The sequence below is a fragment of the Oryzias latipes genome, chromosome 18 (assembly GCF_053564925.1).
Source record: "Oryzias latipes strain Hd-rR chromosome 18, Olatipes_Hd-rR_3.1".
Classification (NCBI taxonomy): Eukaryota; Metazoa; Chordata; class Actinopteri; order Beloniformes; family Adrianichthyidae; genus Oryzias; species Oryzias latipes.
The window spans coordinates 15,681,209-15,704,739 of record NC_136254.1 but is presented as its reverse complement, the minus strand read 5'-3'; the positions used below and the strand labels follow the sequence as shown (position 1 = coordinate 15,704,739).

The following is a 23,531-nucleotide window of genomic DNA, read 5'->3' as shown; positions in this document are numbered from 1 at the left end:
GGTGCACGTTGGGTCTAATGGCCCCAAAGGATTCTGGGATGCGGCCGGGCATGCGTGTTTCGTTTTGTTGAACCATGACTGAAGTGTCTAAGACCTGAAGTCAAGTCCATGCTGTTTGGCTGCTAAGAGGTGTGTTGAATAAAAATGCCTTGAGCTTGGTGTGAGATAGAGAATTCAAACTATTCACTGAGTTCGAAAATACGTACATGGCGGCCGATAATTAAATCCATAAATTAGCCGCGTCACTTAAAAAGCCGCAGGGCTGTAAGCGCAGGAAAAAAGTAGCGGCTTGTAGTCCGGAAATTACGGTAGTTCTATTTGATCTGGAGAGCAGAGGCAGCCTGAAACAAAGGACTGTTTACTAAACGGCAAAAGGGTAGAAAAGACGGAGGAAGGGGTGAAAAGCAAACTGCATCTCAGATGAGGGGTGAAACTGTTAGGAATGTACAGAGGGCAGCACATGATGAGACACTAGCTGCGTTTACATTGGCAAAAGTAATTCAGAAAGAATGCCTGATCGGAAAGAAAATGCGTCATGTAAACGCGCCGTTCGGAATTGTCTGCCCCTATCAGACTCGTTCAGATCAGAATTTCTTTCTGATCGAGATAGGTGGGTTATACCGATTGCTTATCCAATCGTGGAGCATGTAAACGGTCACTCCGATCGTGTGTCACTACTGCTCTGGTTTACGTCATGCATAGATGGTGTTTCGCTGAGAGAAAGCTTTGGAGCGCATACGGGACCGACCAGCTGCTCTGCGGACGCCCCGTGAAAAGCACCGCTCCGCTCTCGCCCCGCTGGCTCTCCCCTCTCTTTCACCCCTCTTGAGGGAGATGCGGGGCAGGAGCGCTTCGTGCCCCTCGACGCTCACTCGGTCCACTGGCACCCGATTGGGCAGAGGAGCCGGATTAATAACTTTGTGTCTGAGTGGAAGGAGGATGCTTTTTTACGTGTGCGTTTTGTTGTTTTGTTATGTGTGGGAGAATTCAGACTGCGAGCCATCCCGCCGCTCTGGGTTAGCGGCTGCAGGACCCGGGAGGAACCGCCAGCACACTGCGGCTTTGGGACGATGTGTGTGAACTTTTCAGAGAAGAAATAAATGTCGCTCAGTCCTTAGAAACTGTTCAAACAATCACATGGATTTGTGTTTCCAGTTGTGTCCCGACAAAATAAAAACTGATGTTATTCCCAGACATTTACGTGCAGCCAAGATGCAGATTGCAGCGTTTTATGGTCCTGGATTTTGTGTCCGTCAGGTTAATGTTGTTAGCCTGTGTTTATAGCCTGTCCCAACCCTTCTTCCAGCTCAATTCTTCCACAAAAAAAACACTGACCACACGGATTAAATAAAACGATGAGCGAACAGGCGCTTCATACTATTCATGACAGTAATAAAAGCACGTTTGAAAGATCGTCTCGTAAATTACCAAGCTGCTGCATAAAATAAATGTCTGTGGCAGCTGTTTGTTTAGAACGCGACTTATTTCCTCATCCGGGTTTATGAAGCACTACTGCGCATGCCCAAATGATTCATTCCGACCGAAAATGTGAGCCATGGGAACGTTTGTTCTAATCGTCAAGAGGTTTTCTGATCCCATGTGCACGGGTGAATTTTAAACCGACCATTGATCCGATCAAGATATTCTGCCCGTGTAACTGCCGCTAATGAATGTAAAAGGCACCTGGAGGTTGGTAGTTTGGGAGGGGGAGGGGGTACAACTACCATCACCATCACTTTTTTTTAAAGCAAAATAAACACACAATATACATTGTGCTTTAAACTCATAATAAAAGTTAATCAAGGTATTGAACTATGACAAATGTTGCACACTCTTAAATGATGATAATTCAGGCGTACATGAGTTTTTAGAACTTGCTTTAATCCCTCTGTCTTCTACAATCTTTGCTCGAACCCCACAATTTTCGCCATCACCTATGTGCTTCTTCTGTCACTCTCTCTCTACTGTCCCTAGCGCTCACACACACAAAAACATCTCAGGACCTCATTCAGGACCCTTTAGCTGTCCAAAACTGCCTGAATCTTGCAATTCCTGCGCTTTACATTCTTAAATCACATAAGTTCACATGTGGTCATCTGTGGTACCCCACACTTTCCCCTCCAAAGAAAATGTTGAAAAGAAGATAATATGGTGCATATCCTGTCACTTCATTCCGCGTACAATTGTAGGCATGAACGACTTTGGCTAATGAGGTCTTCCAGTCTGACTTGGCTTGTCCTGTTAAGTTTCGCAGCATGGACTGGAGTGTCCTGTTAAATCTCTGCGCTTGACCATTTCCCGCAGCATTATATGGTGTTGCGCAAGAACCTTGGATTCCACTGTACTTTTCAAGCTCAGAGAAGAGTCTCTTGTCCAGCTCCTTGCCTTGATCATGGTGCAATTTTGTAGGAAATCCAAACTTGAGAGCAAAATCTCCAAAGATCTATTCAGCAGCTGTTATGCTGATTTGTTTGTGCATGCACATGCCTGGATGACACGGGTAAAATGATCAATGAACATCAAGATATACTCGTAGCCTTCTTTGCAGCTCTCTAAGTGCAAATAGTCAATCGAAACCATCTCAAACGGGTATGTAGTGACTATGTTGATGTAACCCGCTTAAGTTACTTAGTTATTTTTTCTCTTTTATTTAGTGTAATTTTCAGTTTCGCCACTGGTGGCAGTCAACATTTTAAATGTTGTTTTTTTTTGGATTTGCCAGGAGTGATCATCCTGTCATTGTTTTTATCTTTGACGTCTTTTCAACTTTTCTCAAAGTACAGCGTCAGAGGAAAAAAAGACTTGAGCGAGTTAGTGTACCCAGGAAGAGAAATCTGGTTAAAGAGCTACGTTGGACTTTGATAACTTTGTGGAGAAATACGTTACCTCGACTGTTTTTTTTCCTTGGTGTACATCTGGATCCCCGACCTTCCTTCGGTCAACTCATCTACTCCAGTCCATCATCATTCCGTCATCTTACCTCCTTGGTTCATCTCATCTCATCTACTGTTTGGACATTAAGTGGGTTACCTTTATTTTTTTTTGAGTGCACTCAAAGGGTTATTTATTTTATTCTAAAGAACAGAGAAAGTTGGACTCAGATTTAAGTTTTCTTTTTGAGATCTCAATTTTATTTGAACTTCCTTTTCATGTCAGTGGCCACTTGTTTTGTTGTGAAGTGTTAAATATAAGAAATTCACTGTTCTGTTGACTGTTATTTTGTGTTATTATATTGCCTAAACTAAGTATTCTTTTTTCTGGTTCAACTGTAAATGATACAACTTCTTTGGGGTGGAATATTCCTAGCTAAATACTGGAATATTTGACAGTAAACAATCTCCTCATTGAACCTAGACTTAGAGTAACTCCATTTGAAGTTATTTAGAGCTGTCAGACACAGCAGCACCACCTAGGGATTACATTGACCTTTGTCACATAGTGATCTGTGTCTCTTTTCATAAAAGGCTAGTAGAACCTGTTACGGATTAATCCAAGTGTCCTTTCAACCCCCAAGTGTCCCATTTCTTTATGTAATTCTTTAAAGACCACTTGATGGAATACCTTAGGTAGCACGAGTTGAACTTTAGTTGCTGGTTTTCTTTACAGGATGCCTTCTTCATCAACAAACAACTTTTTTATTTTTCGTGTTTGCACAGAGATATCATCCCGCCAGTTTCTCTTGTTAAAACGGGGTCACTATCCTTTCATAACATAGTCTTTCACTTTGCCAATCACTGGGTCTTCTTCTTGTGCTCTTTTTTTATCGTTTCCAATGGAATTTCTGCCACTGATCTCAATGTTTTCTCATACCCTCCATCACTACATGCTGTCCTGATTGTTGCTGAACACAAAACAACTCTTGCGATTTTCATTTGCACTGCCTGTGTAATTGATGAAAGTGTCTCTGGGTCCATTTCTTGTGAGCAGGTGAGCATGTGCTTTTCCATGTCAAGTGGCACTTTATTGAAAAGTTGAAATCAGTTAACTGTGTGATCCATTTGTCCATGGAAACGGCTGGGTAGCTTGGTTGGTAACGTGAGAGACTATCACGCAGGAAACCAGGGTTTGATTCCTGAAGGGAATGGTACTAGGACAATGACCATATCAATGGCGAGCAATTAACATCACCCGGTGAGGGCCCTTGAGCAAGCCTGTTTACACTACTGCCCAAGCACGGTTTGGCTGCAGCTCATCAGAGGAAAAATGCAGAGAACAAATTTCCCACTGTGGGATAAATACAGTTTAAAAAATGTAAAAAGAAAAAAAAAGTAGCATTTAGCTTTGCTGTGGTGTATACAACAAATGATGGTGCATAGTACAGTTACTCTCTGAACCTGTCACAAATTGCTCATTTCATTGCTAAAAAACTCCAACTTTCCAGAATGCAGGTAGTAATTATTCTCTGGAGCAGTTAGCGTTCTTGAGCCATAGCCAATGACAACCAGTTTTCCCTCCAGCCTTTGCTACAGTACTGCACCAAGATCTTCCTGAGAGGCATCGCAGTGCAAAATAAACGGCTTCTCAAAATCTGGTTATCCTAGCAAAGGGGGACAAACCAGGTATTCAAGTAGTTCACAAAACACATCTTGATGCTGCTTGGTCCAATTGATTGGTGTGCTTGATAGTAACTGATCTGTTTTGTTCTGTTTCCCCTTTTTCTAGCTTGAGATCACTTGTTTAATCTGAAAGATGTTTTATTTTGAAAAATTGCCCGATTCTCTGTTACATGCCTCTATGTCACTCTTGACGCAGGCCAATTCGCTCGTCTCGGTCATGTGATAGGATACCGCTAAAATAAAACCCAGGAACTAGCAAAATGAATAAAAAACAAACGTCTTTGGAAAGTTTCTTTGCCAAGTGGAAAAGGCCCAGCCAGGAGACCGAAGAGGAGCGTTTGACTCTCAAAAAAAGAAGGAGGAGAAAGGAAAGGCGATCTGTCAAGGCTCCTGGGAAGGGTTCTTCGGGGAGGAGAGACTCAGAACGAGAAACTTTCACAAATCGCCTTTTTCCGTCTTCCGCTCCCAGATCGCCTGATAAATTAGAAATCCTCGATGTCTTCCACAGACAGCTGGGCCAGGCACACCAGCCTCCGCTTGCCCCATGGATCGATGGTGTATCCAGCCGCATTGATGCTATCTGGGCTGGAAGGGTCAGTTTCCCGTTCCTTAGTGTGGAAAAAACTTTGTCGATCTAATTCAGAGGCCAGCTGATCAGATCCATTTTCAGAGTGAAAAAAGCAGTAGTTGTACAAGATTAAATAAAGCAGCTCCTGGGGCAGACAGGAAAAAAAAGCCTTGGGAAGGGCTGACACAGAAGGAGCCAGAGGAAAGACAATAATAAAATGGTTGCTATGGAGATAAAATCAACAGAAAAGCTGCCATTTTGAAAAAAGTGAATTTTTTTATCAACTTATGACAGATAGCTCTCACCAATACAGCAATGTGTTTTCAATTGATGATGCTGATCACTAAGCTAGCACTTTTAGCCACATTAACATAACTACCATGGTTGGCATAATTTGGCTTAAGCAATGTATTTTTCTGAGTCAGATGATGATTCTAATCGCTATACTAGCAATTTTAGCCACATTAGCATGACTAGCATAGTTAGCATAATTACCATAACCAGTTTTGACTAATTGCTCAAAGGTGGGCGGTAAGGTCGGTGGTGCTTAGAGGCGGGCGGCGTGACCGGGTAGCGCCTGCGGGCCATACAACGCCACTTGTGGCTTTAATTTCACTTTTTCTTGTTGGTCTGAGCTCAAGTGGTTGAATGCAACTGGAGGAATCCAAATTTCATTTGATCTAGTTCTGGCTGTCTATGGTCACATGGGCCACAAGAGACAATCCATCATGCACTTTCTTCCCATCAGAACCTTCAGCTTCGCCTTATTTTTTAAGGACAAATGACTGGCATAGGTGCGTCCTACAGTTTCTTCCTGTTTTCTGTCCTTACCCAACTGTACTTCTAGCTGTCTAATTAGATCAAAAAGCAACTCTTGTACCTTGCTGTCTTCTTCCATTAGGTTTGGGAAAGCTGCAGTCTGAACATTTACTGTCATCCGATTTGGTTTTTCTGCCTCTACTCTGCAGCCTCTAGAGAAATTCCTTTATGCCCGCATTTAAAACTGTATTCACATTGGTCAGCCTTGCCCGGCTTTCTGCATACTCGACATCTTCTCCTAACACCCCTTCTTACTTTTGTACTGGCTGAGGGTTAGCTAAACTTCTCTTAATTTCTTCCATCTCTTCTCTAAGTAACTGTTTCAGCAAGCTCTGACTCAGCAGCTCTGGCTACAGCAGCCGGTCTGCGGTTTTTAGGTTTCACCACCTCAGATGTCTGTTCCTGAACTTTCACTCGGGCCTCTTTTACCCCTTGACTCTACTGACCAGTCAGGTTTTCAGACTATTTCACTGACTTTGGGGCTCCTACTGCTGACGCTCTTCCTCTGTTTCGACTGCCTTTCTCTTTCAACGCTTGCTTACATTTGAGCAGTTGTAATCCCAGATTTGAAGTTGTAACTCTAAATGAACACATGCAAATGGAAATTTGTCAGTTCACAGCACAAGATTTGTACACACAGATGCAGATTTTTGATGCACAAGTTTTCACATTCTATATTACAAGTTCTCACATCAAATCTACAAGTGCGTTCTTTTAGACACATTTTTACCTTCATACAAAACTGGCGTTTTTACTGGAGATGCTCGGTCAACTTGTTCTTTTAACTTGTTAACTTCCTCCAGTAAAGTTGGCTGCTCTGCTGAAGCTGGGTGTACTTGTCTGTTAAAGTGCTTTCTGAAGCTGCTGGCTGAGTGTCTTGGGTATTTTCCCTTATTTCTTCTTCATGAGATGTAATTCTTCAATACTAAGGATTTGGTCAGCTGTTTTCATCATCCTACGGAGGTAACAGTTTGCAACATCCTCCTCTTCATCATCGATTAAATTGTCCACAGTTTCTGTTATTTGTTTGATCACAACATTTCCAAATGAGATTTTTGTCTGTGCACACACCTCTTGGTTGGTCCAGCTGGAAGCTCCACAATCTTTGGGACACAGTCTCTGCTAAGGCTTCCAGATCCATGCCGTTAGCTGCAGGCAGGTCTCTGACGTTGCAGGCCCCGCCACCTTTTGCAAGTGCACTGCGTGTGTGATGAGCGCTGTCGTGTGTATCGCTGCACTGTGTGGGTATCAATTAGAGCAGGTGTGTGGTGTTACACCCCCGTCTAGGGGTTTGTAAATGGGTGTAACATAAAGGTAAAAAGGAAAAACTAATTTTACCGATGACTCAAAAACTGTCAGGAGACCCAGGCTGAAATTAAGCTGGGAATTTATTTACGATGAAAAACTCTAAACTACATAAAAACCACCAAACCCAAATAACAAGGACCAAAGCCTCTAACAATATCTATCAAACGCTCTGGTGCTGCCAGCTGGAGAGAGAGGGGGGTTCCAACAGATGATGTGGCAGTTTTTGAAGCTGCTGCTGGAAGTCCACAGTCAATCAGATGCTCCGGACACTGTGGAATCCAATCTACACACTAGGAGGGAAAGAAAAAGGAAAGACTGAATCTCCCACTGAAGCAAAAAACAACAACAAAGAAAACAGATACAGAAAAAAAACACTGGAATCTAGGAATAAGGAAAGTAAAAATCAAATGACTGAGGCAAAGATGTACGGAATAGGATTAAGGCCATGGAAAAAAAAAGAAAAGAGGAATCAATCAATCAATCAAATCTTTATTTATATAGCACTTTCACATCTACCAGACATCCAAAGTGCTGCACACGTATAACTACACTAAAACCATAGGTAAAATTCAAAGAAACACAGTAAAATGATAATAAAATCATCAATAAAAGAAAACACACACACACAAAAAAAAAAAAAAACTGTCTAATTATCATTCTCTCTGGTTTTAAAAGCCAATGTAAAAAGATGAGTTTTTAGCAGAGATTTAAAATCGTTTAAGGATCTGGCAGATCTCATAGACAGGGGGAGACGATTCCAGAGTTTGGGAGCAACCACTGAAAACGCTCTGTCCCCCTTGGTCACCAGTCGAGTCCTTGGAACGTCTAAGAGCATCTGGTCTATGGATCGCAGAGCTCTACGAGGACAATGGCTCTGCAGGAGCTCAGAAAGATAAGGAGGTGCCAGACCATTTAAAATTTTAAAAACCAAGAGTAAGATTTGGAATGGTTAATTCTGACTCAGAATAATTAACTGCTGAGTTGTACATGCCCTGCATGAAACTAAAGAAAATGTCCACCCCCAAATATCTTTTGCATGATCAAGGCTTACCTACGGTGGCCCTGAAGTGCAAAGCATTCAACATTTTTAAGATCACAACAATTAAAAAAAAAAAAAAAAAAATTTAAAAAGCAGCATTACATTTTAGAAAAGAAAACAAAATTTCAGAAACCAAAACTTGAAAAACAAAAATGACAAAAAAAAAAACATTTCAGAAAACAAAAAAAAATTCCAGAAAAAAAATGAAATATTAAAAAATGAAAAACATTTCAGAAAAAAAATGAAATATTAAAAAATGAAAAACATTTCAGAACACAGAATTAATTTCCAGAAAACAAAACGAAATCTTCAAAAATGAAAAACATTTCCAAACCGGAAGAGGCAGGTACTATGGGACAACGCTGATTGGATGATGATTTTTGTCAATCATTTGAACTGAAAAGTATTTTAAATGAAGCGATGCCGGATTTTATCGTCCAAACAACAATGTACTATAATAATCCACGTATTTCCCATTTATATATCAAATAAAAAATGCAGCAAACTGTTAATGAACTTTAAAATTATTTTTTTAACATTTCGCCTGACACACGGTCACCCGGAAGTAGTTTGTGAGCACTTTTACTTTGAACGCTGTGCGCTAATGTCTACGGCTGCGAGGTTCACGCTGTCAATCATCTTTAGGTAAGAATCAATTCTGTGATCTTTTCTTTTGTCAGTCACATGTCTCTAAGGATGTTAATTTTAGGATGTTAAAGTGCTGCTTTGAAAAGATAATTTCTTTTTATCTTGCGCATGCGCAAAAGGAACCCGATGGAGACGAACCGTCTTCACATGATACCCGTTCCCGTTTTCGTTGACAACATGAGAGAAAAAGCTCCGAGCCAGCCTGATTCTGTGATTTATACAGTAATTACAGTAATTATATGGCATCAGTGTTGCTAAAAATCGACTTTAAGACTGAAATCAGTAAACAAGTTCTTATGGGAAATAATATTTAAGTGCATTGTATATTTTTGAACCATGCATATACACATATACTGAAACTTAAAAATGAACTTTAAAAGTTTATAAAATACTTAATTGAATTAACATGTGATATTTCTGCAGGTGAAGTTTCTCAAAGCGAAGTTCCAGAAAGGTTTGTGCTGCAGAAGAACAGATGGCAGCTCTACATGGGAATACAAGAAGACTAAAGTCATTCATATCATTGTGCAGTGTACAGATAAGTCACCATGATTTATGTGAATGTAATCAATAAATATTATTTAACCTTAATATCTAATTTTTTTTTTTTAAATTGCAGGTCCTTTAAAAAAAAGTCTTTAACCTGCTACATAAGCCTGATTAGTTGTAAATGGTGCAGTGGGGAGTTAAAAACGAAGCACAATTCCTGGCTTTAGCGTCGGGCTGATGATCTGGAAATCACATCTGAGGAATCGCATCAAACACTTGTACAACTCCAAACAACTTAATGTTCCTTTAAACAAAACTCCAGTTTAAAATGTTCATATTAGGCTTGCTTCATTTAGGAGTTTTTCCATGTTTACCATTTTAGGTTTTAAAGCTTTATTAACAAAGATGATGTTTGATTTTCAAAGCTGTTGTTTAGAAATGTTTTTTGTCAATGAAAAAACTGAATGCTGATGTGAGGATTGTAATAATGGATATGAAAATAAACAAACTTGTTTCATAGCAATGCAGTATATTTATTGAAAACTTAACATGAATATGTTATTCAGTAACAGAAACAAATAAAACAGTTGTGGATTTTCCTTTATGGGCTTCTTCATGCAGTCAATCAAATGTTGCGCTTACAATCAGCATTTACTCAGCGTACCTGTCAGTCACATTTATTAGAGGAAAAAATGCATCTGGGAAAGTCTATTTGTGCTTAACAACTATATCAAAAAGAGTCATGTCAGGGAAGTTTTGCCCACATTGCTGCTCAGCATCACATCCAGAGGAAGATGCACAGGTAAGGGACCCCAGTTCCTGCTCGTACATGCTTGCAGCTTCCTCTGCACTGGACTCCAGCTCCATTGAAATCCCTGACAGAGATAAATTAATAAATTAAAAATCCCTGACAGAAAAACATCGGCTGCCGTTCATCTTTCATTCAGGAAAAAGTTGAGTTCATCAAAATGAGGAGAAAATGGGTTAAACCAGAAATTCATTAGGGAGGGGTCAAAACACCAAACTCAGAATAAAATACATTATTTCAGTCTTATAAAAAATACATTCTAAAACAATTTGGTATTCCTCCTCTGCCTGAAAGACTAAAACGTTTTTTTTTAAGATTTAGGTAACGCTTCCTTTTACAGTACAGTACTTACAGTGTACTTAATTGGTATTTACATGGTACTTATAGTGTAACTACTGGGTACTTTCAGGGTACTTACATGGTACTTTTTATGGAATTTACTGGGTACTTACAGTGTGTTTACATGGTACTTTCTATGGTACTTTACTGGGTACTTTCATGGTACTTTTTGTGTCTACTCTGTACTTACATGGTACATACTGTGTATTTATATGGTACTATTTGGTTCATACCTATGTGGTACATACTGGGTATTTATAATATTCTTACTGGGTATTTACATGTTGTGCAAAGGTGTCTTTTATGGTACTTACCACATGTAAGAACAAGGTAAGTACAAATAAAGTACTTTGACCTTTAGGTCTGCACTCGCTGCATGTTTCATGGTATTTACCATGAATTTACCACAGAAACTACCCCTTAAGTACACTGAAACTGTAACTGTAAAAGAAAGTCAGCCCTATTTCCACTCAACTACATGGTACTTTCATTCCTAAATACTGGGTATGTTCACTTGAATATTACTTGGTACATACCCCTTAAGTACAATGAAACTGTAACTGTAAAAGAAAGTCAGCCCTATTTCCACTCTATTACATGGTACTTTCAGTAGTAAGTGCTGGGTATGTTCACTTGAATATTACTTGGTACTTACCCCTTAAGTACAATGAAACTGTAACTGTAAAAGAAAGTCAGCCCTATTTCCACTCTATTACATGGTACTTTCAGTAGTAAGTGCTGGGTATGTTCACTTGAATATTACTTGGTACTTACCCCTTAAGTACAATGAAACTGTAACTGTAAAAGAAAGTCAGCCCTATTTCCACTCTATTACATGGTACTTTCAGTAGTAAATGCTGGGTATGTACACGTATTACCATCCCGTACAGTGTACATACACACTTGGTCTTCTGACCTCACCACATGAGACAATGCTAACCTGTTGGTAAAGGTAAAGTAACTACATTGTAAAAACATATTCTGGCCTGATTACTTCTTGTAACATGAGGCAAGTTTAAAGAGAAACAAGACAGCAGTGAAAACAACAATCTTTAATATGATACATGTCTGCAGCATACAAAGTGTCATCACAATGAAATAGGTTTTAAGTACAAAACAGTGCAAAGGAGAATTCTAAAAAACACATTATTGGCCTGAGGGTCGTGCTTTTTGTCCATCAAAATTCTTTCAGCAGAGTTTGGTAACGGTGCAGGACTTCTTCAGGGTTTGTAACTGCAAGAAAATTCACAACATGAGCTCAAGTGAACATAAAAAGCAGAACGACTTTGATGAAGTACAAAATATATTTTACTTATTTAATCATTTCTGTAATGAGTTTGATAAATTTCTGTGAATTATTTTTCGCTTTGACTGTAATGCTTGAAATTAATCAATTATCCTCATTTATGAACATGACAATAAATTATTCACAACTTTATATTTAAGTTACATAAACAAGAACAACAAAAAAGAAATCAAAGAAAAAAAATCAAAATTGCCATAAAAAAATCTAATTTGTTTAGACAAAGAATGACAAAAGCAATGTTTTAATTGGCAATTGCTGTGTGTATTTCTTCTTTATAAATATTATTCGCACCTACTATTTGCATTAGCATGAAAAACATTGCAGTGTAAAAGAAAAGGAAAAAAGAAATAAATAGGCAATTTCAAATTCAACACAGTTATTCACAAAAATATGTTTTAATTTTCAAACAGTTACATTCACTGTGTTGGGTGGTATTGTATCTCTCTCATATTTGAAAATAAATAAATAAAAATAAAATAAAAACGGCGAAAGAAAAGAAAATGGGGAAAATGCAGTTAAACTCTTCATTAATGTAAATAATATGTCCACTTGGTGGATTTAACTTACTTTAGCTTACTCTCCTGTGGATTCGTCTGGAATGTCTTGTTCACCATAGCTGATCTAAAGCGGTAAAAAGACGGAAGTACGTCATCATTATTTTAAATAAACGCCTTTCTTTGATTTTCCCAGAAAGACGTGCGCTCAGTCAAACGAGCACAGAACAACAGACTTTATCATTTAGGCTACGTGTTTGTTTTACAGGTGCCTCTCTCCTGGTAAGTAACAACAATGTTTGTAGATTTTCATTACAAACTTTGAAAATGTATACATGAAATAACTGAAATTATTGGAGTAAGGTAGACATGCTCTTACGTCACGTTTCAAACACAGAGATAGTGGCTTGAAATCACGAGGTTAGCTTCTTTATAAAGTTTGATCAGTTTAAATATTTGCATGTAATTTATCCAATATTTTAAAAAAACAAAAACACTGGCTTACCTGCCAGATGAAGAGAAATTCAAACTGTTGCGCGCGCCTCGAGGCTCTCCGGATTAATCTGCACGTTCACTTTGGGGGTAGTTGTGCTGCATTCAAGTGCGCTGGGAATTTGCAACGTTACTTGCCCCGACCTAGTTAACAAAAACACACACTCGGGGTGTTTTTAGTATTAAAAGTAAATATTTAGCCTTGTTGTTTTACATATTTTCCTGACATTATATAATATATATTAAAACAAGTTCATTTTTAGCCTTGTTGTTTTACATATTTTCCTGACATTATATAATATATATTAAAACAAGTTCATTTTTAGAACAATATTTAAAAAAAAGTTAAGTTTTGAATAATTTATTATCATGTTTTTAAATGAGGATAATTGATTAATTTCAAGCATTACAGTCAAAGCGATAAAAAAATCATAGAGATTTATCAAACTCATTACAGAAATGATTAAATAAGTAAAATATATTTTGTACTTCATCAAAGTCGTTCTGCTTTTTATGTTCACTTGAGCTCATATTGTGAATTTTCTTGCAGTTACAAACCCTGAAGAAGTCCTGCACCGTTACCAAACTCTGCTGAAAGAATTTTGATGGACAAAAAGCACGACCCTCAGGCCAATAATGTGTTTTTTAGAATTCTCCTTTGCACTGTTTTGTACTTAAAACCTATTTCATTGTGATGACACTTTGTATGCTGCAGACATGTATCATATTAAAGATTGTTGTTTTCACTGCTGTCTTGTTTCTCTTTAAACTTGCCTCATGTTACAAGAAGTAATCAGGCCAGAATATGTTTTTACAATGTAGTTACTTTACCCTTACCAACAGGTTAGCATTGTCTCATTTGGTGAGGTCAGAAGACCAAGTGTGTATGTACACTGTACGGGAAGGTAATACGTGTACATACCCAGCATTTACTACTGAAAGTACCATGTAATAGAGTGGAAATAGGGCTGACTTTCTTTTACAGTTACAGTTTCATTGTACTTAAGGGGTAAGTACCAAGTAATATTCAAGTGAACATACCCAGCACTTACTACTGAAAGTACCATGTAATAGAGTGGTGCAGCGAGTGCAGACCTAAAGGTCAAAGTACTTTATTTGTACTTACCTTGTTCTTACATGTGGTAAGTACCATAAAAGACACCTTTGCACAACATGTAAATACCCAGTAAGAATATTATAAATACCCAGTATGTACCACATAGGTATGAACCAAATAGTACCATATAAATACACAGTATGTACCATGTAAGTACAGAGTAGACACAAAAAGTACCATGAAAGTACCTAGTAAAGTCCCATAGAAAGTACCATGTAAACACACTGTAAGTACCCAGTAAATTCCATAAAAAGTACCATGTAAGTACCCAGTAGTTACACTATAAGTACCATGTAAATACCACTTAAGTACACTGTAAGTACTGTACTGTAAAAGGAAGTGTTACCAATTTATTTTACACTACAGACTTTGCCACCTTTAGTTACACACCTGGACGTGTCTGATGATGTGCACATCCAGTCATTTACTGTCATGTTTCTGTGCACTGACACACTCTAAAGTCACAGATCTTAATAGTGTGAATAAGAAGCATTCATAAATGTTATTCTGAGACACAAACTGCTGCAGTTTACCTGACAGCTTTGCTGATTTATGCGGCTGGTACACCTGTCTGAGAATCCTGCCCACGTGACCCCCCTCTCCAGCTGATGAGGTAACCTGTCATTAACGTAAGACTGAAGGATCTTGGATCTGTCTGTAAACACCCACCTAGAAATCACGTTTAACGCTACATTTATTAGATCAAACAAATGTGCCTCCATACCTTATCTGTGGATGGCGGGACTGCATTTCCTGATGTGCGCCGTCTTTAACACCTGTTTCTTCGCAACTGCTGCTTCAGACAGAATCCTCTCACGACATTTTGAAACATTTGTAAACCTGGTTGGTGTTGATATTTCTGCGTGCGTTCTGTCATCACATCCGCTAAATATCGTTTATGTTTATGTTAACGTTTTACCGTCCCTTTCTTTGTTTACCTGCAGAACGGACGTCATACACACAAACTACTTCCGGGTGACCGTTCTGCTTCAGACGAAATATTCAAAAAATAATTTAAACCTTCATTATCTGTTTGCTGCATTTTTGATTTAATATGTAAATGGGAAATACGTGGATTATTATAGTACATTGTTGTTTGGACGATAAAATCCGTCATCGCTTCATTTAAAATACTTTTCAGTTCAAATGATTGACAAACATCATCATCCAATCAGCGTTGTCCCATAGTACCTGCTTCTTCCGGTTTGGAAATGTTTTTCATTTTTGAAGATTTCGTTTTGTTTTCTGGAAATTAATTCTGTGTTCTGAAATGTTTTTCATTTTTTAATATTTCATTTTTTTTCTGAAATGTTTTTCATTTTTTAATATTTCATTTTGTTTTTCTGAAATGTTTTCATTTTTTTTGTATTTCATTTTGTTTTCTGGAAATTAATTTTTTTATTTTTTTATTTTTTTTCATGTTTTGGTTTCTGAAATTTTGTTTTGTTTTCTAAAATGTAATACTGCTTCTTAAATTGTTGCTGTAATCTTAAAAATGTTTTTGTATCGAGTGATTTGTTGAATGCTTTGCACTTCAGGGCCACCGTACTTACCAGAGGAGGTAATTTTACTAATGGAAAAACAAAGAGTAAAAAAAATTAGATTGTTTTAATGTCGGAGCTTGTACATAAAAGGGCTGCTGGCTATGATAGCATTTTCTATCAGACATTTAAACAGATGGGAAATCATTTTTACTACTATGCACTATGCCCTTGATTTATTAGGTTGAAATTTGTGCCTGACAACCAAAACACACAATTTTGCTGAGTTTCAACTTGGGCTAAACATAATCGAAGGCTCTAGGTACATTTTATTGCACATTGTGCTCGTTTAGATAAACTACCTGAACGCTGATGGTGGTGGTGGTGGTGGTGTGTGTGTGTGTGTGTGGGGGGGGGGGGGGGTGTTTAAACACCTTTAAACTGACAAAAAGTCCAAATCTGCAGCTCATCCATTTCAAAACTCTACACAGAATTTACTACACTGGACAGAGGATGTTCAAGATGGGTCTCAGTAACTCAGACAGTTGTGAGCACTGTGACAGTAATCTACCCGACAGTTACATGCATGCACTGTGGTTCTGCACGCCTGTCCAGGCTCTCTGGCAGCAGGTATGTGCCGATCTATCAGTCTGGCTTAAGGTTTCAATCACGGCTTCACCATCAATTTGTGTGCTTGGTGACATGAGTGCCATCGCTATAGAAGAAGGATTAATATCTATCATTTTCATAACTATTTGTATTGCTAAAAAAACTATTTTAATAAATTGGAAAAACAAGAAAAATATTAATATAAGTCAACACAGAAATCTGCTGCTTGATCATATCAGCTTGGAAAAAATGTCAGTCCAAAGTTCAAGTAACTTTGAAAGAACTCAGTCTCTCTGGTCTCCCACAGCTAACTCCATGACTTAGGGGGTGGGGGGCCTGGTCGTCGCTGCTCCTTGCCTTACTGCCGTGGTTCGGGGTGGGGGTCGGGGCCTCCGATGCCCGGTAGGGGGGCGATGGGGGCTCCGTTGGTCGGGGGGTCGGGTCCAGTGCCTGGGTGGGGAGGGCCGGGGCGCTGCGCGGTCTTCTGGGCTTGGGTGTGGGTGTGGGGGGGGTGGAGCGGTGGTCGGGTTTGGCTTGGGGGGGTGGTCCCTTTGCCTGTGCTGGGGGGGGGGGGGGGGGGGGGGGGGGGTTGGCGGGTGTCCTGCGGCGCTGGATGGGCTGCCCATCTACACCTGGGGGTGGGACGACCCTTCCCTGGCTCTGGGACGGGACAACCCTCTTGGGACCTCCGGTCGCTCTGGGTGTCATCCGCTGCGGCTGCGGGGTCTGGGGTGGGGTGGGGTGGGGTGGGGGGGCTTGTCGGCCCTGTCCTGTGGGGGGGCTTTCTGGGGGGGGGCACTATTGGTACAGGACCTTGGGGGGTTGACGGGTCGGGGTCTCCGCTGAAGCAATCGGCGGTAACCCCGGCCGGTTGGCTGCCTAAGTCCCGTCGAGGCCTGACCAGAGCTCTCCCAGGGCAGGCGCTTGGGTGTGGGGGCCTGGAATTGCTCCGGGGGGCCGAGCTTTCTGGCTCCTCTCTCTCTTTGTGGGGTGGGTGGTGCTGGGCCTGGAGTGTTGGCGCTGGGCTTAGGGGACCGGGCCCCTATGCTGGAGGGGGCTGGGGGACAGCTGTTTGACCACCGGGGGACAGTCTACCAGCTGTCCCCAATTTACCCCCTTCCTCTTATAATCTCATATTAGGATGAGGGGGTGGGGGGTTTAGCCTGCGATGTCCCTTTTGGGGGGGGGGGGACTACTTGGCAGTGGTCCCCCTTCCATGGTTGCCCTATGGAATGGGCCCCCCCTCTCTCGGTTTAATTTGCACCTTAGACATGTAGGGCCCTTGGTAGGGGGTTAGGGTGGGGGGTACTGGGCCCTTAGCAACGGCGGCCGTGTCCCCTGGGTGCCGGTTTCCTGGGCCCGGCGGTGCTCTCTCTGCGCGGGGAGGGGGTTCACATTACACCTGAGTCGGGGGTGTCTGTATCCCTGTGGGGTGGGTTCTGGTCCTTGCCCCTGAGCGCTGGGGCCCACCAAATTTCCAACTGTGGCCGAGCCTGGTCGGGCCATGTTTACAACACCCCTTGTGGGCCCCCCTTTTCCCTGGGCTGCTCCCCTCCTGGGCGGGGGCGGCTGGCCCCTGCCTTGCTCCATCCTGGACCAACCGCTGGCCGGGTGGGTGGCTGCCTGGAGTGCGGAGCGGGTCTCCCTTGGGGGGTCCGGGCTCGTACCTGGGGTTGGGGCGGGGGGATGCCTTTCTCTAACATCCCTCTCTCTTCTTCCCTCCTTTCCTTTTCCGTCCGGTCCAACACCAAAGATTTTCAGATATGATTGAAATTAATAAAGTTTGGCCTCAATTACAAAAGGGGTTTATTCAGACATACCTCTGGTTTGTCTGAAGATTAATAACCCCTGTTGTTAGTAGTAAAGTAAAGTAAAATATGTCCAACACAAGAGGCCCTCAGTTCTCTTCTGTCTGCCCAACTGTTGGACAGGACAAGTTAAAAAAAGAAAAAAAAATTGGTAGGTAGGACACTGCAATGACATGTCCCAATTCCTCACAGTGATGTCCAGGCACCTTGCCACCAAGCGGCCCTACATGTCTAAGGTGCTGTTAATTTTGGCGGGTAGGGCACTACGAGGACATGTTGTGATTGATCACGTTGATGTCCACGCACCTTCCCACCAAGGGAAATGTTTAAGGTGCATTTAAAACAGAGAGAAGAGGGGCCCAATCCGTGCAGCAACCAATGGAATGGGGGGCCACTATACCAAGTAGCCCCACTCCAAAGGTGTATCGCAGGTTTAAACCCCCATTGTCCCCCTAATAGGTTGATGTAAGAGGAAAGAGGGCAGTTTGGGACAGCTTCCAGACTGACATCTTTGTCTTTTATTTGAATTTCCTTGTTTCCTCACATTTACATTCTTTGCAGTACCAGCCATGACTTCGGCCATGCCCCCTGTCACGCCCCCATCCTCTGAAGGCTCCTCCCCTCAGAAAATGTGCCACTCCCAGACGCAAACTGACATCACAAAGCCGCTGCTGGCCATCACAGGTGGGAATGGTGGTGGAGGAGCAGCAGCAGCTGGAGGACCCATTGCCCTTCACAGGAGGCGAAGAGTCCTCTCCAAAGATGGTCGAAGCAATGTGCGCATTGAGCATGTCCGTGGCAGAGGGACGCTATACCTCAGGGACCTCTGGACGACTTTCCTGGACATGCAGTGGCGCTACAAGTTCTTCCTGTTCTCTGCTACCTTTGCTGGGACCTGGTTCCTGTTTGGAGTTCTGTGGTACCTGGTGGCCCTACTGCACGGAGACCTGATTGGTAAGGAGAAAAGATTGATGATGTTAAAAATGCATGATCCATAATAAAAAAAAAGAATATATGAATTAAAAATAACTTATATAGGTAAAATTGTAAAGTTACATGAAAAGAGACGCTGACTTTAAGCAGCTCCAACAGGTATGATTTTCTCCTATGGTGTTATTTGCTTGCTGTAATTACAGCCACAGCCACTAGATGGGAGCACATACCTGGTTGCTTTAGTTGGAGCTAACGTATCTTGAAAACGACAGCCAGCAAACAACAACATTTTTTCTTAAGATGATCTAAGAAGTTTACCCTCTACTGTATAATGACTTGCCTCTTGTTTCAAAAGGTGCGTTGACATAAAAAGTTATTAAGTTGAGTGTGCTGTAATGTGGCTTCAATACACCTTTGAAGCTGCGATTACAGCTGTTGCTGTTTGTGTAAACTTTAGTCCATCTAGTTTATTTTGTGTGATCTTTAACCCTTTAACACCACAGCTTTAGCTCAAGTGTTGACATTATTTCAGCTATCCGTATTTTTGAAATACGGACGCCCTGTGCGAAGCGCGGACGCCTCTGCGCTCCGGCCTCGCCCCGTGGGCTCCTCACCTCTCCCTTCTCTTACACCCCTCACGAGGGGGTGCCAGGGAGGAGCGCATTCGACCCCCCCCGTGTGTCCGGGCTCGGCTGCCGGCGGACCGAGCGGACAGTGTCTCTGAGCAGATTAGCCGGACTTGTAATTCTGTTTTTGAGGAGAGGGGAGGATGCTTTGTTACGTGTGGTACGCTTCGAACTGCAATCCGTTCCACCGCTCTGGGTTAGCGATCTGCCGGACTCAGGACAACCATGTCTCCCCGTAGAACTATTTCTCCGAGCAGAGCTCAGACCGCCAGCTCACACAGCGGCTTTGTGAGCTTTTCAAAGCAGAAATGCAGCTCAGTCATTAGAAACCGTTCAAACAATCACGTGAATTTGTGTTTCCAGTTGGGTCCAGACAAAATAAAGGCTGATGTTATTCCTTTTTTTTTTTTTTTACTTGTCCTGTCCAATAGCTGGGCAGGCAGATGAGAGCTGACGGCCTCTTGTGTTGGACATATTTTACTTTAACAAGGGGGGTTATTAATCTTCAGACAAACCAAAGGTACGTCTGAATAAACCCCTTTTGTAATTGAGGCCAAACTTCATTAATTTCAATCATGTTTGAAAATCTTTGGTGTTGGACCGGACGGAAAAGGAAAGAAGGGAAGAAGAGCGAGGGATGTAGGGGGAGGGGGGGGGGGTAAGAGGGTGATAATAGGAGGGGGGGGGGTATGACCATGAAGCAGCATAAAGCAACAAGTTTACTGGTTGTTTATCATTACGGTAAGGTTCAAATGTAGTACAAAAAGGGCGGGGCCTGTCCACACACACTCAAATGTTATCAACACACCTGCAGGCTGAAAAAAATGTCCACATGTCAACATGTTCACAAAACCGATAGTGTTCACACACCCATACTTATGCCTTTAAACCAACTAGTGTGAAATATTTCAGTCATTCAATCATGCAACCTGTTAGTGCAAAGGTGAGCTAACACCTGTGCTCAGGTGAGTGTTTATGTTTTTCTAAAATGGACGGTGGAATGTGAAAAGAAGGAAGGAGAGTGCCCAGCCATCCCCACACCAAGACCACCGCCGCAGCAGCAGCGGCAGCCGGAACCCCCAATGCCACACGGGGCTGATGTTATTCCTACATATTATTCCTACAGCCAAGGTGCAAATTGCAGCATTTACCGCGTGGATTTTAAGTTCATCAAAGGTTAATGTTGTTAGCCCGTGTTAGCCTTCTCCCAACCCTGGCTTCTTCCAGCTCCGTTCCGGCACAAAAAAAGCACCCACCACACGGATTAAAAATAAAATGATGAGCGAACAGGCGCTTTATAATAACCATAATAATAATAAAAGCACGTTTAGAAGATCATCTTGTACATTACCGCTTGTTTACAGCAGGACTTATTTCCTTTTCCGGTATTTTAAAGAGAATAAGAGCAAATAAGAGCAATTCATTTATTCCCACCGAAAGTGTGCCCCATGTAAACGTTTGTTATAATCGGAAAAAGTTTTTCGTGGCCCACGTACACGGTTGAATTCTAATCAGATCTTTGATCCGATCAAAACATTTTGCACATTTAACCGCGGCTATTGACCCCACTCCAGCGTCAACACTTGAATCATATGCAGATAACGTTTTTTTTCCCCCCCAGAAAAAGTCCTAAAATGTTAGTCATAGAACCCATCATTGTAGTCGGGTTTACATTGTGCTACAGAAATAACTACGCAAAATGAATTTTAGGTTGCACGGTGGCGCAGTGGTTAGCGCTCTTGCCTCACAGCAAGCAGGCCCCCGTTTCAAGTCCCGGCTGGGGGACATGAAAAACACAACATCAATGGGGGACCTTTCTGTGTGGAGTTTGCATGTTCTCCCCGTGCATGCGTGGGTTTTCTCCGGGATCTCCGGCTTCCTCCCACCGTCCAAAAACATGCTACATAGGTTGATTGGCAACTCTAAATTGTCCATAGGTGTGAGTTTGAGAGTGAAAGGGTGTGTGATTGAGGATATTCCACCCTGCGACAGACTGGCGACCAGTCCAGGGTATCCCTTGCCTACGCCCAAGTGGCCGGGATAGGCTCCGGCAACCCCGTGACCCCGAAAGGGAATAAATGGTTAAGAAGATGAATGAATGAAAATGAATTTTACCACATTTAGATATTGCCCAGGGACTGGCAGCGGCAGGCTGCCTAACAGAGAGCCACTGAGGGTGCCGTCTTATCGGGCGCTATCGCTCTAGCTCCATGCTTTAACTGGGCAACAAACAGACTGAAGTAACGTTTAAACCGCCGTAACCCAAGTGCAGCTCGTGCTGCAGTAACGAATTACACCACACCCGTTGAGACTCGTAATGATCTGGTGAACTCAGTTATGGCGACATGGTAGGCGGCACCTCTGTAGAGCTCGCCAAAACATGTAAACCTAAGCTACTCGCTCAACATCATCCATGTTTTCCATGATGTGACAACAGATAAAGTCCAGAAAAACGTTGGCGGTTGCTCCGTGGCTGGGGCATCAAGGGCCGAATTTGATGTGTGAATCACATCCGGTGGGAATGCAGCATTATGTTGCTTGGTTTTGCTTGTGACTGTCCGTGACTGTTCTCAGTGGCGTTTACACTCTTCAAGTGATGTGATCGTCTCCAGAATTTACTTATAACACAAACGACATCCTGTTCAATTTACTGCATCAGAACATGTTGATGCAGTGTTTTTCCACTAAGCAGAAACAGGCAATACAGTTGTGAAAAAAGAAGAGGCAAATTGCATTATATGGTGCAAAATATGAGACATATCTATATGAGATTATAGCCTTACTGAGGGCTGTCCAAACTCTATATGACCGGAGCAGGAGCTTGGTTTGCATAGTTGGCAGTAAGTTAGACCTCTTCCCGTTGCACGTTGGCCTCTGCTGGAGTCCAATGAGTCCCCCCTTTATCACCGGTTCTGTTCATTCTCCTTATGGAAAGAACTTCTAGGTGCAGCCAAGGGCTGGAGGGGATCTGGTTTGGGGACCACAGGATCACCTTTCTGCTCTTTCCAGATAATGTTGTCCTGTTGGATTCATCGAGCCAGGACCTCCAGCGTGCATTGGGGTAGTTTGCGACCGAGTGTAAAACAGCTGGGATGAGGGTCAGCACCACTGAGGAAATGGTTCTCAACCGGAGAAAGGTAGTTTGCCCTCCTTGGGTGGGTGGAGTGCTCCTGCCCTAGTTGTAGGAGTTAAAATATCTGCCATTATACGATTGCTGTACCCGTCTTTATTTTTTAATTTATCTGCCCTCATCTCTTTCTCTGTGTTAGTTCTTGAAATCAGGTATTTCCTTTAACTTTGTTTAAGTTTTCATCACATTCAGTGTTAAAAAGACATTTTTATGGAGAGAGTTGTTCTGTAATTGCATTCTCTAGTCCAGGGGTCGGCAACCCAAAATATTGAAAGAGCCAAATTGGACTAAAAAAACAAATATGTCTGGAGCCGCAAAATATTAAAAGCCCTATTTAAGCCTTATAATGAAGGCAACACATGCAATATATATCTATATTAACTATATTAGCCTACTATCAAAATGACTAAGTTGCTACAAATACATAATGAGCATTAATGATTAAATGTTTATTTGCCCTGCAGTGCATTCTGCGGAGAACGACGCATCACGTGACTGCTCTGTGGTGCACGTTTGACTTCATTACAATATCAATGAATTATGTTTCATTGCTTTGATAAAATTAAAGAAATGAAATAAAGAAATCAGATTTTTTAAGTCATTTTTATTTTGAGGATTCGAACAAAAAACAATAAAATGGAACGTGCATGCCCCATGACAGCCAGCTTGCGCTCGAATGACAGCACAGCTTCAAGCATTTGCGGCGCCTGGAGACTTTCATTCAGCTCGTTTAGGTGGCTTGTCACAGTCATATCCACCAAAACAGCAGCTTTTCGAGCCACAGTATCTTCCAGTTGCGGGTTGTTCAACTTCAGGTCTTTGCTTTTCAAGAATGTTTTCACGTGTTCGAAACAGACGACAAAGCGACGCAAAGCGTCACCCTTGGACAGCCATCTGACTTTGTTTTCTAGCAGGAGATCAGAATATTCGCTTTAAACTTCATCAAGCAATGCACGGAACT

The 23,531-nt window shown here is 41.8% G+C and overlaps 1 protein-coding gene and 2 long non-coding RNA genes across 5 annotated transcripts in view; 1 reads left to right on the top strand and 2 right to left on the bottom strand.

Moving 5' to 3' along the window:
- kcnj10a (potassium inwardly rectifying channel subfamily J member 10a) overlaps positions 1-23,531 on the top strand; it is a 67,820-nt gene that overhangs the window by 10,251 nt on the left and 34,038 nt on the right. The window contains exon 2 of the mRNA XM_023966268.2: positions 18,443-18,835. Coding sequence (XP_023822036.1) covers positions 18,451-18,835 — 385 coding nt within the window. The 5' untranslated portion in view covers positions 18,443-18,450. The remainder of the gene's footprint in view (positions 1-18,442; positions 18,836-23,531) is intronic.
- Positions 9,937-14,870, bottom strand: LOC144987297 (uncharacterized). Of its 2 annotated transcripts, XR_013651175.1 has the most exons (3): positions 14,708-14,870; positions 14,517-14,601; positions 9,937-10,302 (listed from the first exon to the last, which is right to left on the bottom strand). It is a non-coding gene; the product is annotated as an uncharacterized LOC144987297 (long non-coding RNA). The 2 variants fall into 2 exon arrangements; XR_013651176.1 differs by lacking the exon at positions 14,517-14,601.
- On the bottom strand, positions 11,612-13,897 carry LOC144987298 (uncharacterized). 2 transcript variants are annotated; one of them, XR_013651178.1, is made up of 3 exons: positions 12,880-13,897; positions 12,448-12,501; positions 11,612-11,807 (listed from the first exon to the last, which is right to left on the bottom strand). It is a non-coding gene; the product is annotated as an uncharacterized LOC144987298 (long non-coding RNA). The 2 variants fall into 2 exon arrangements; XR_013651177.1 differs by having other exon boundaries at positions 12,448-13,897.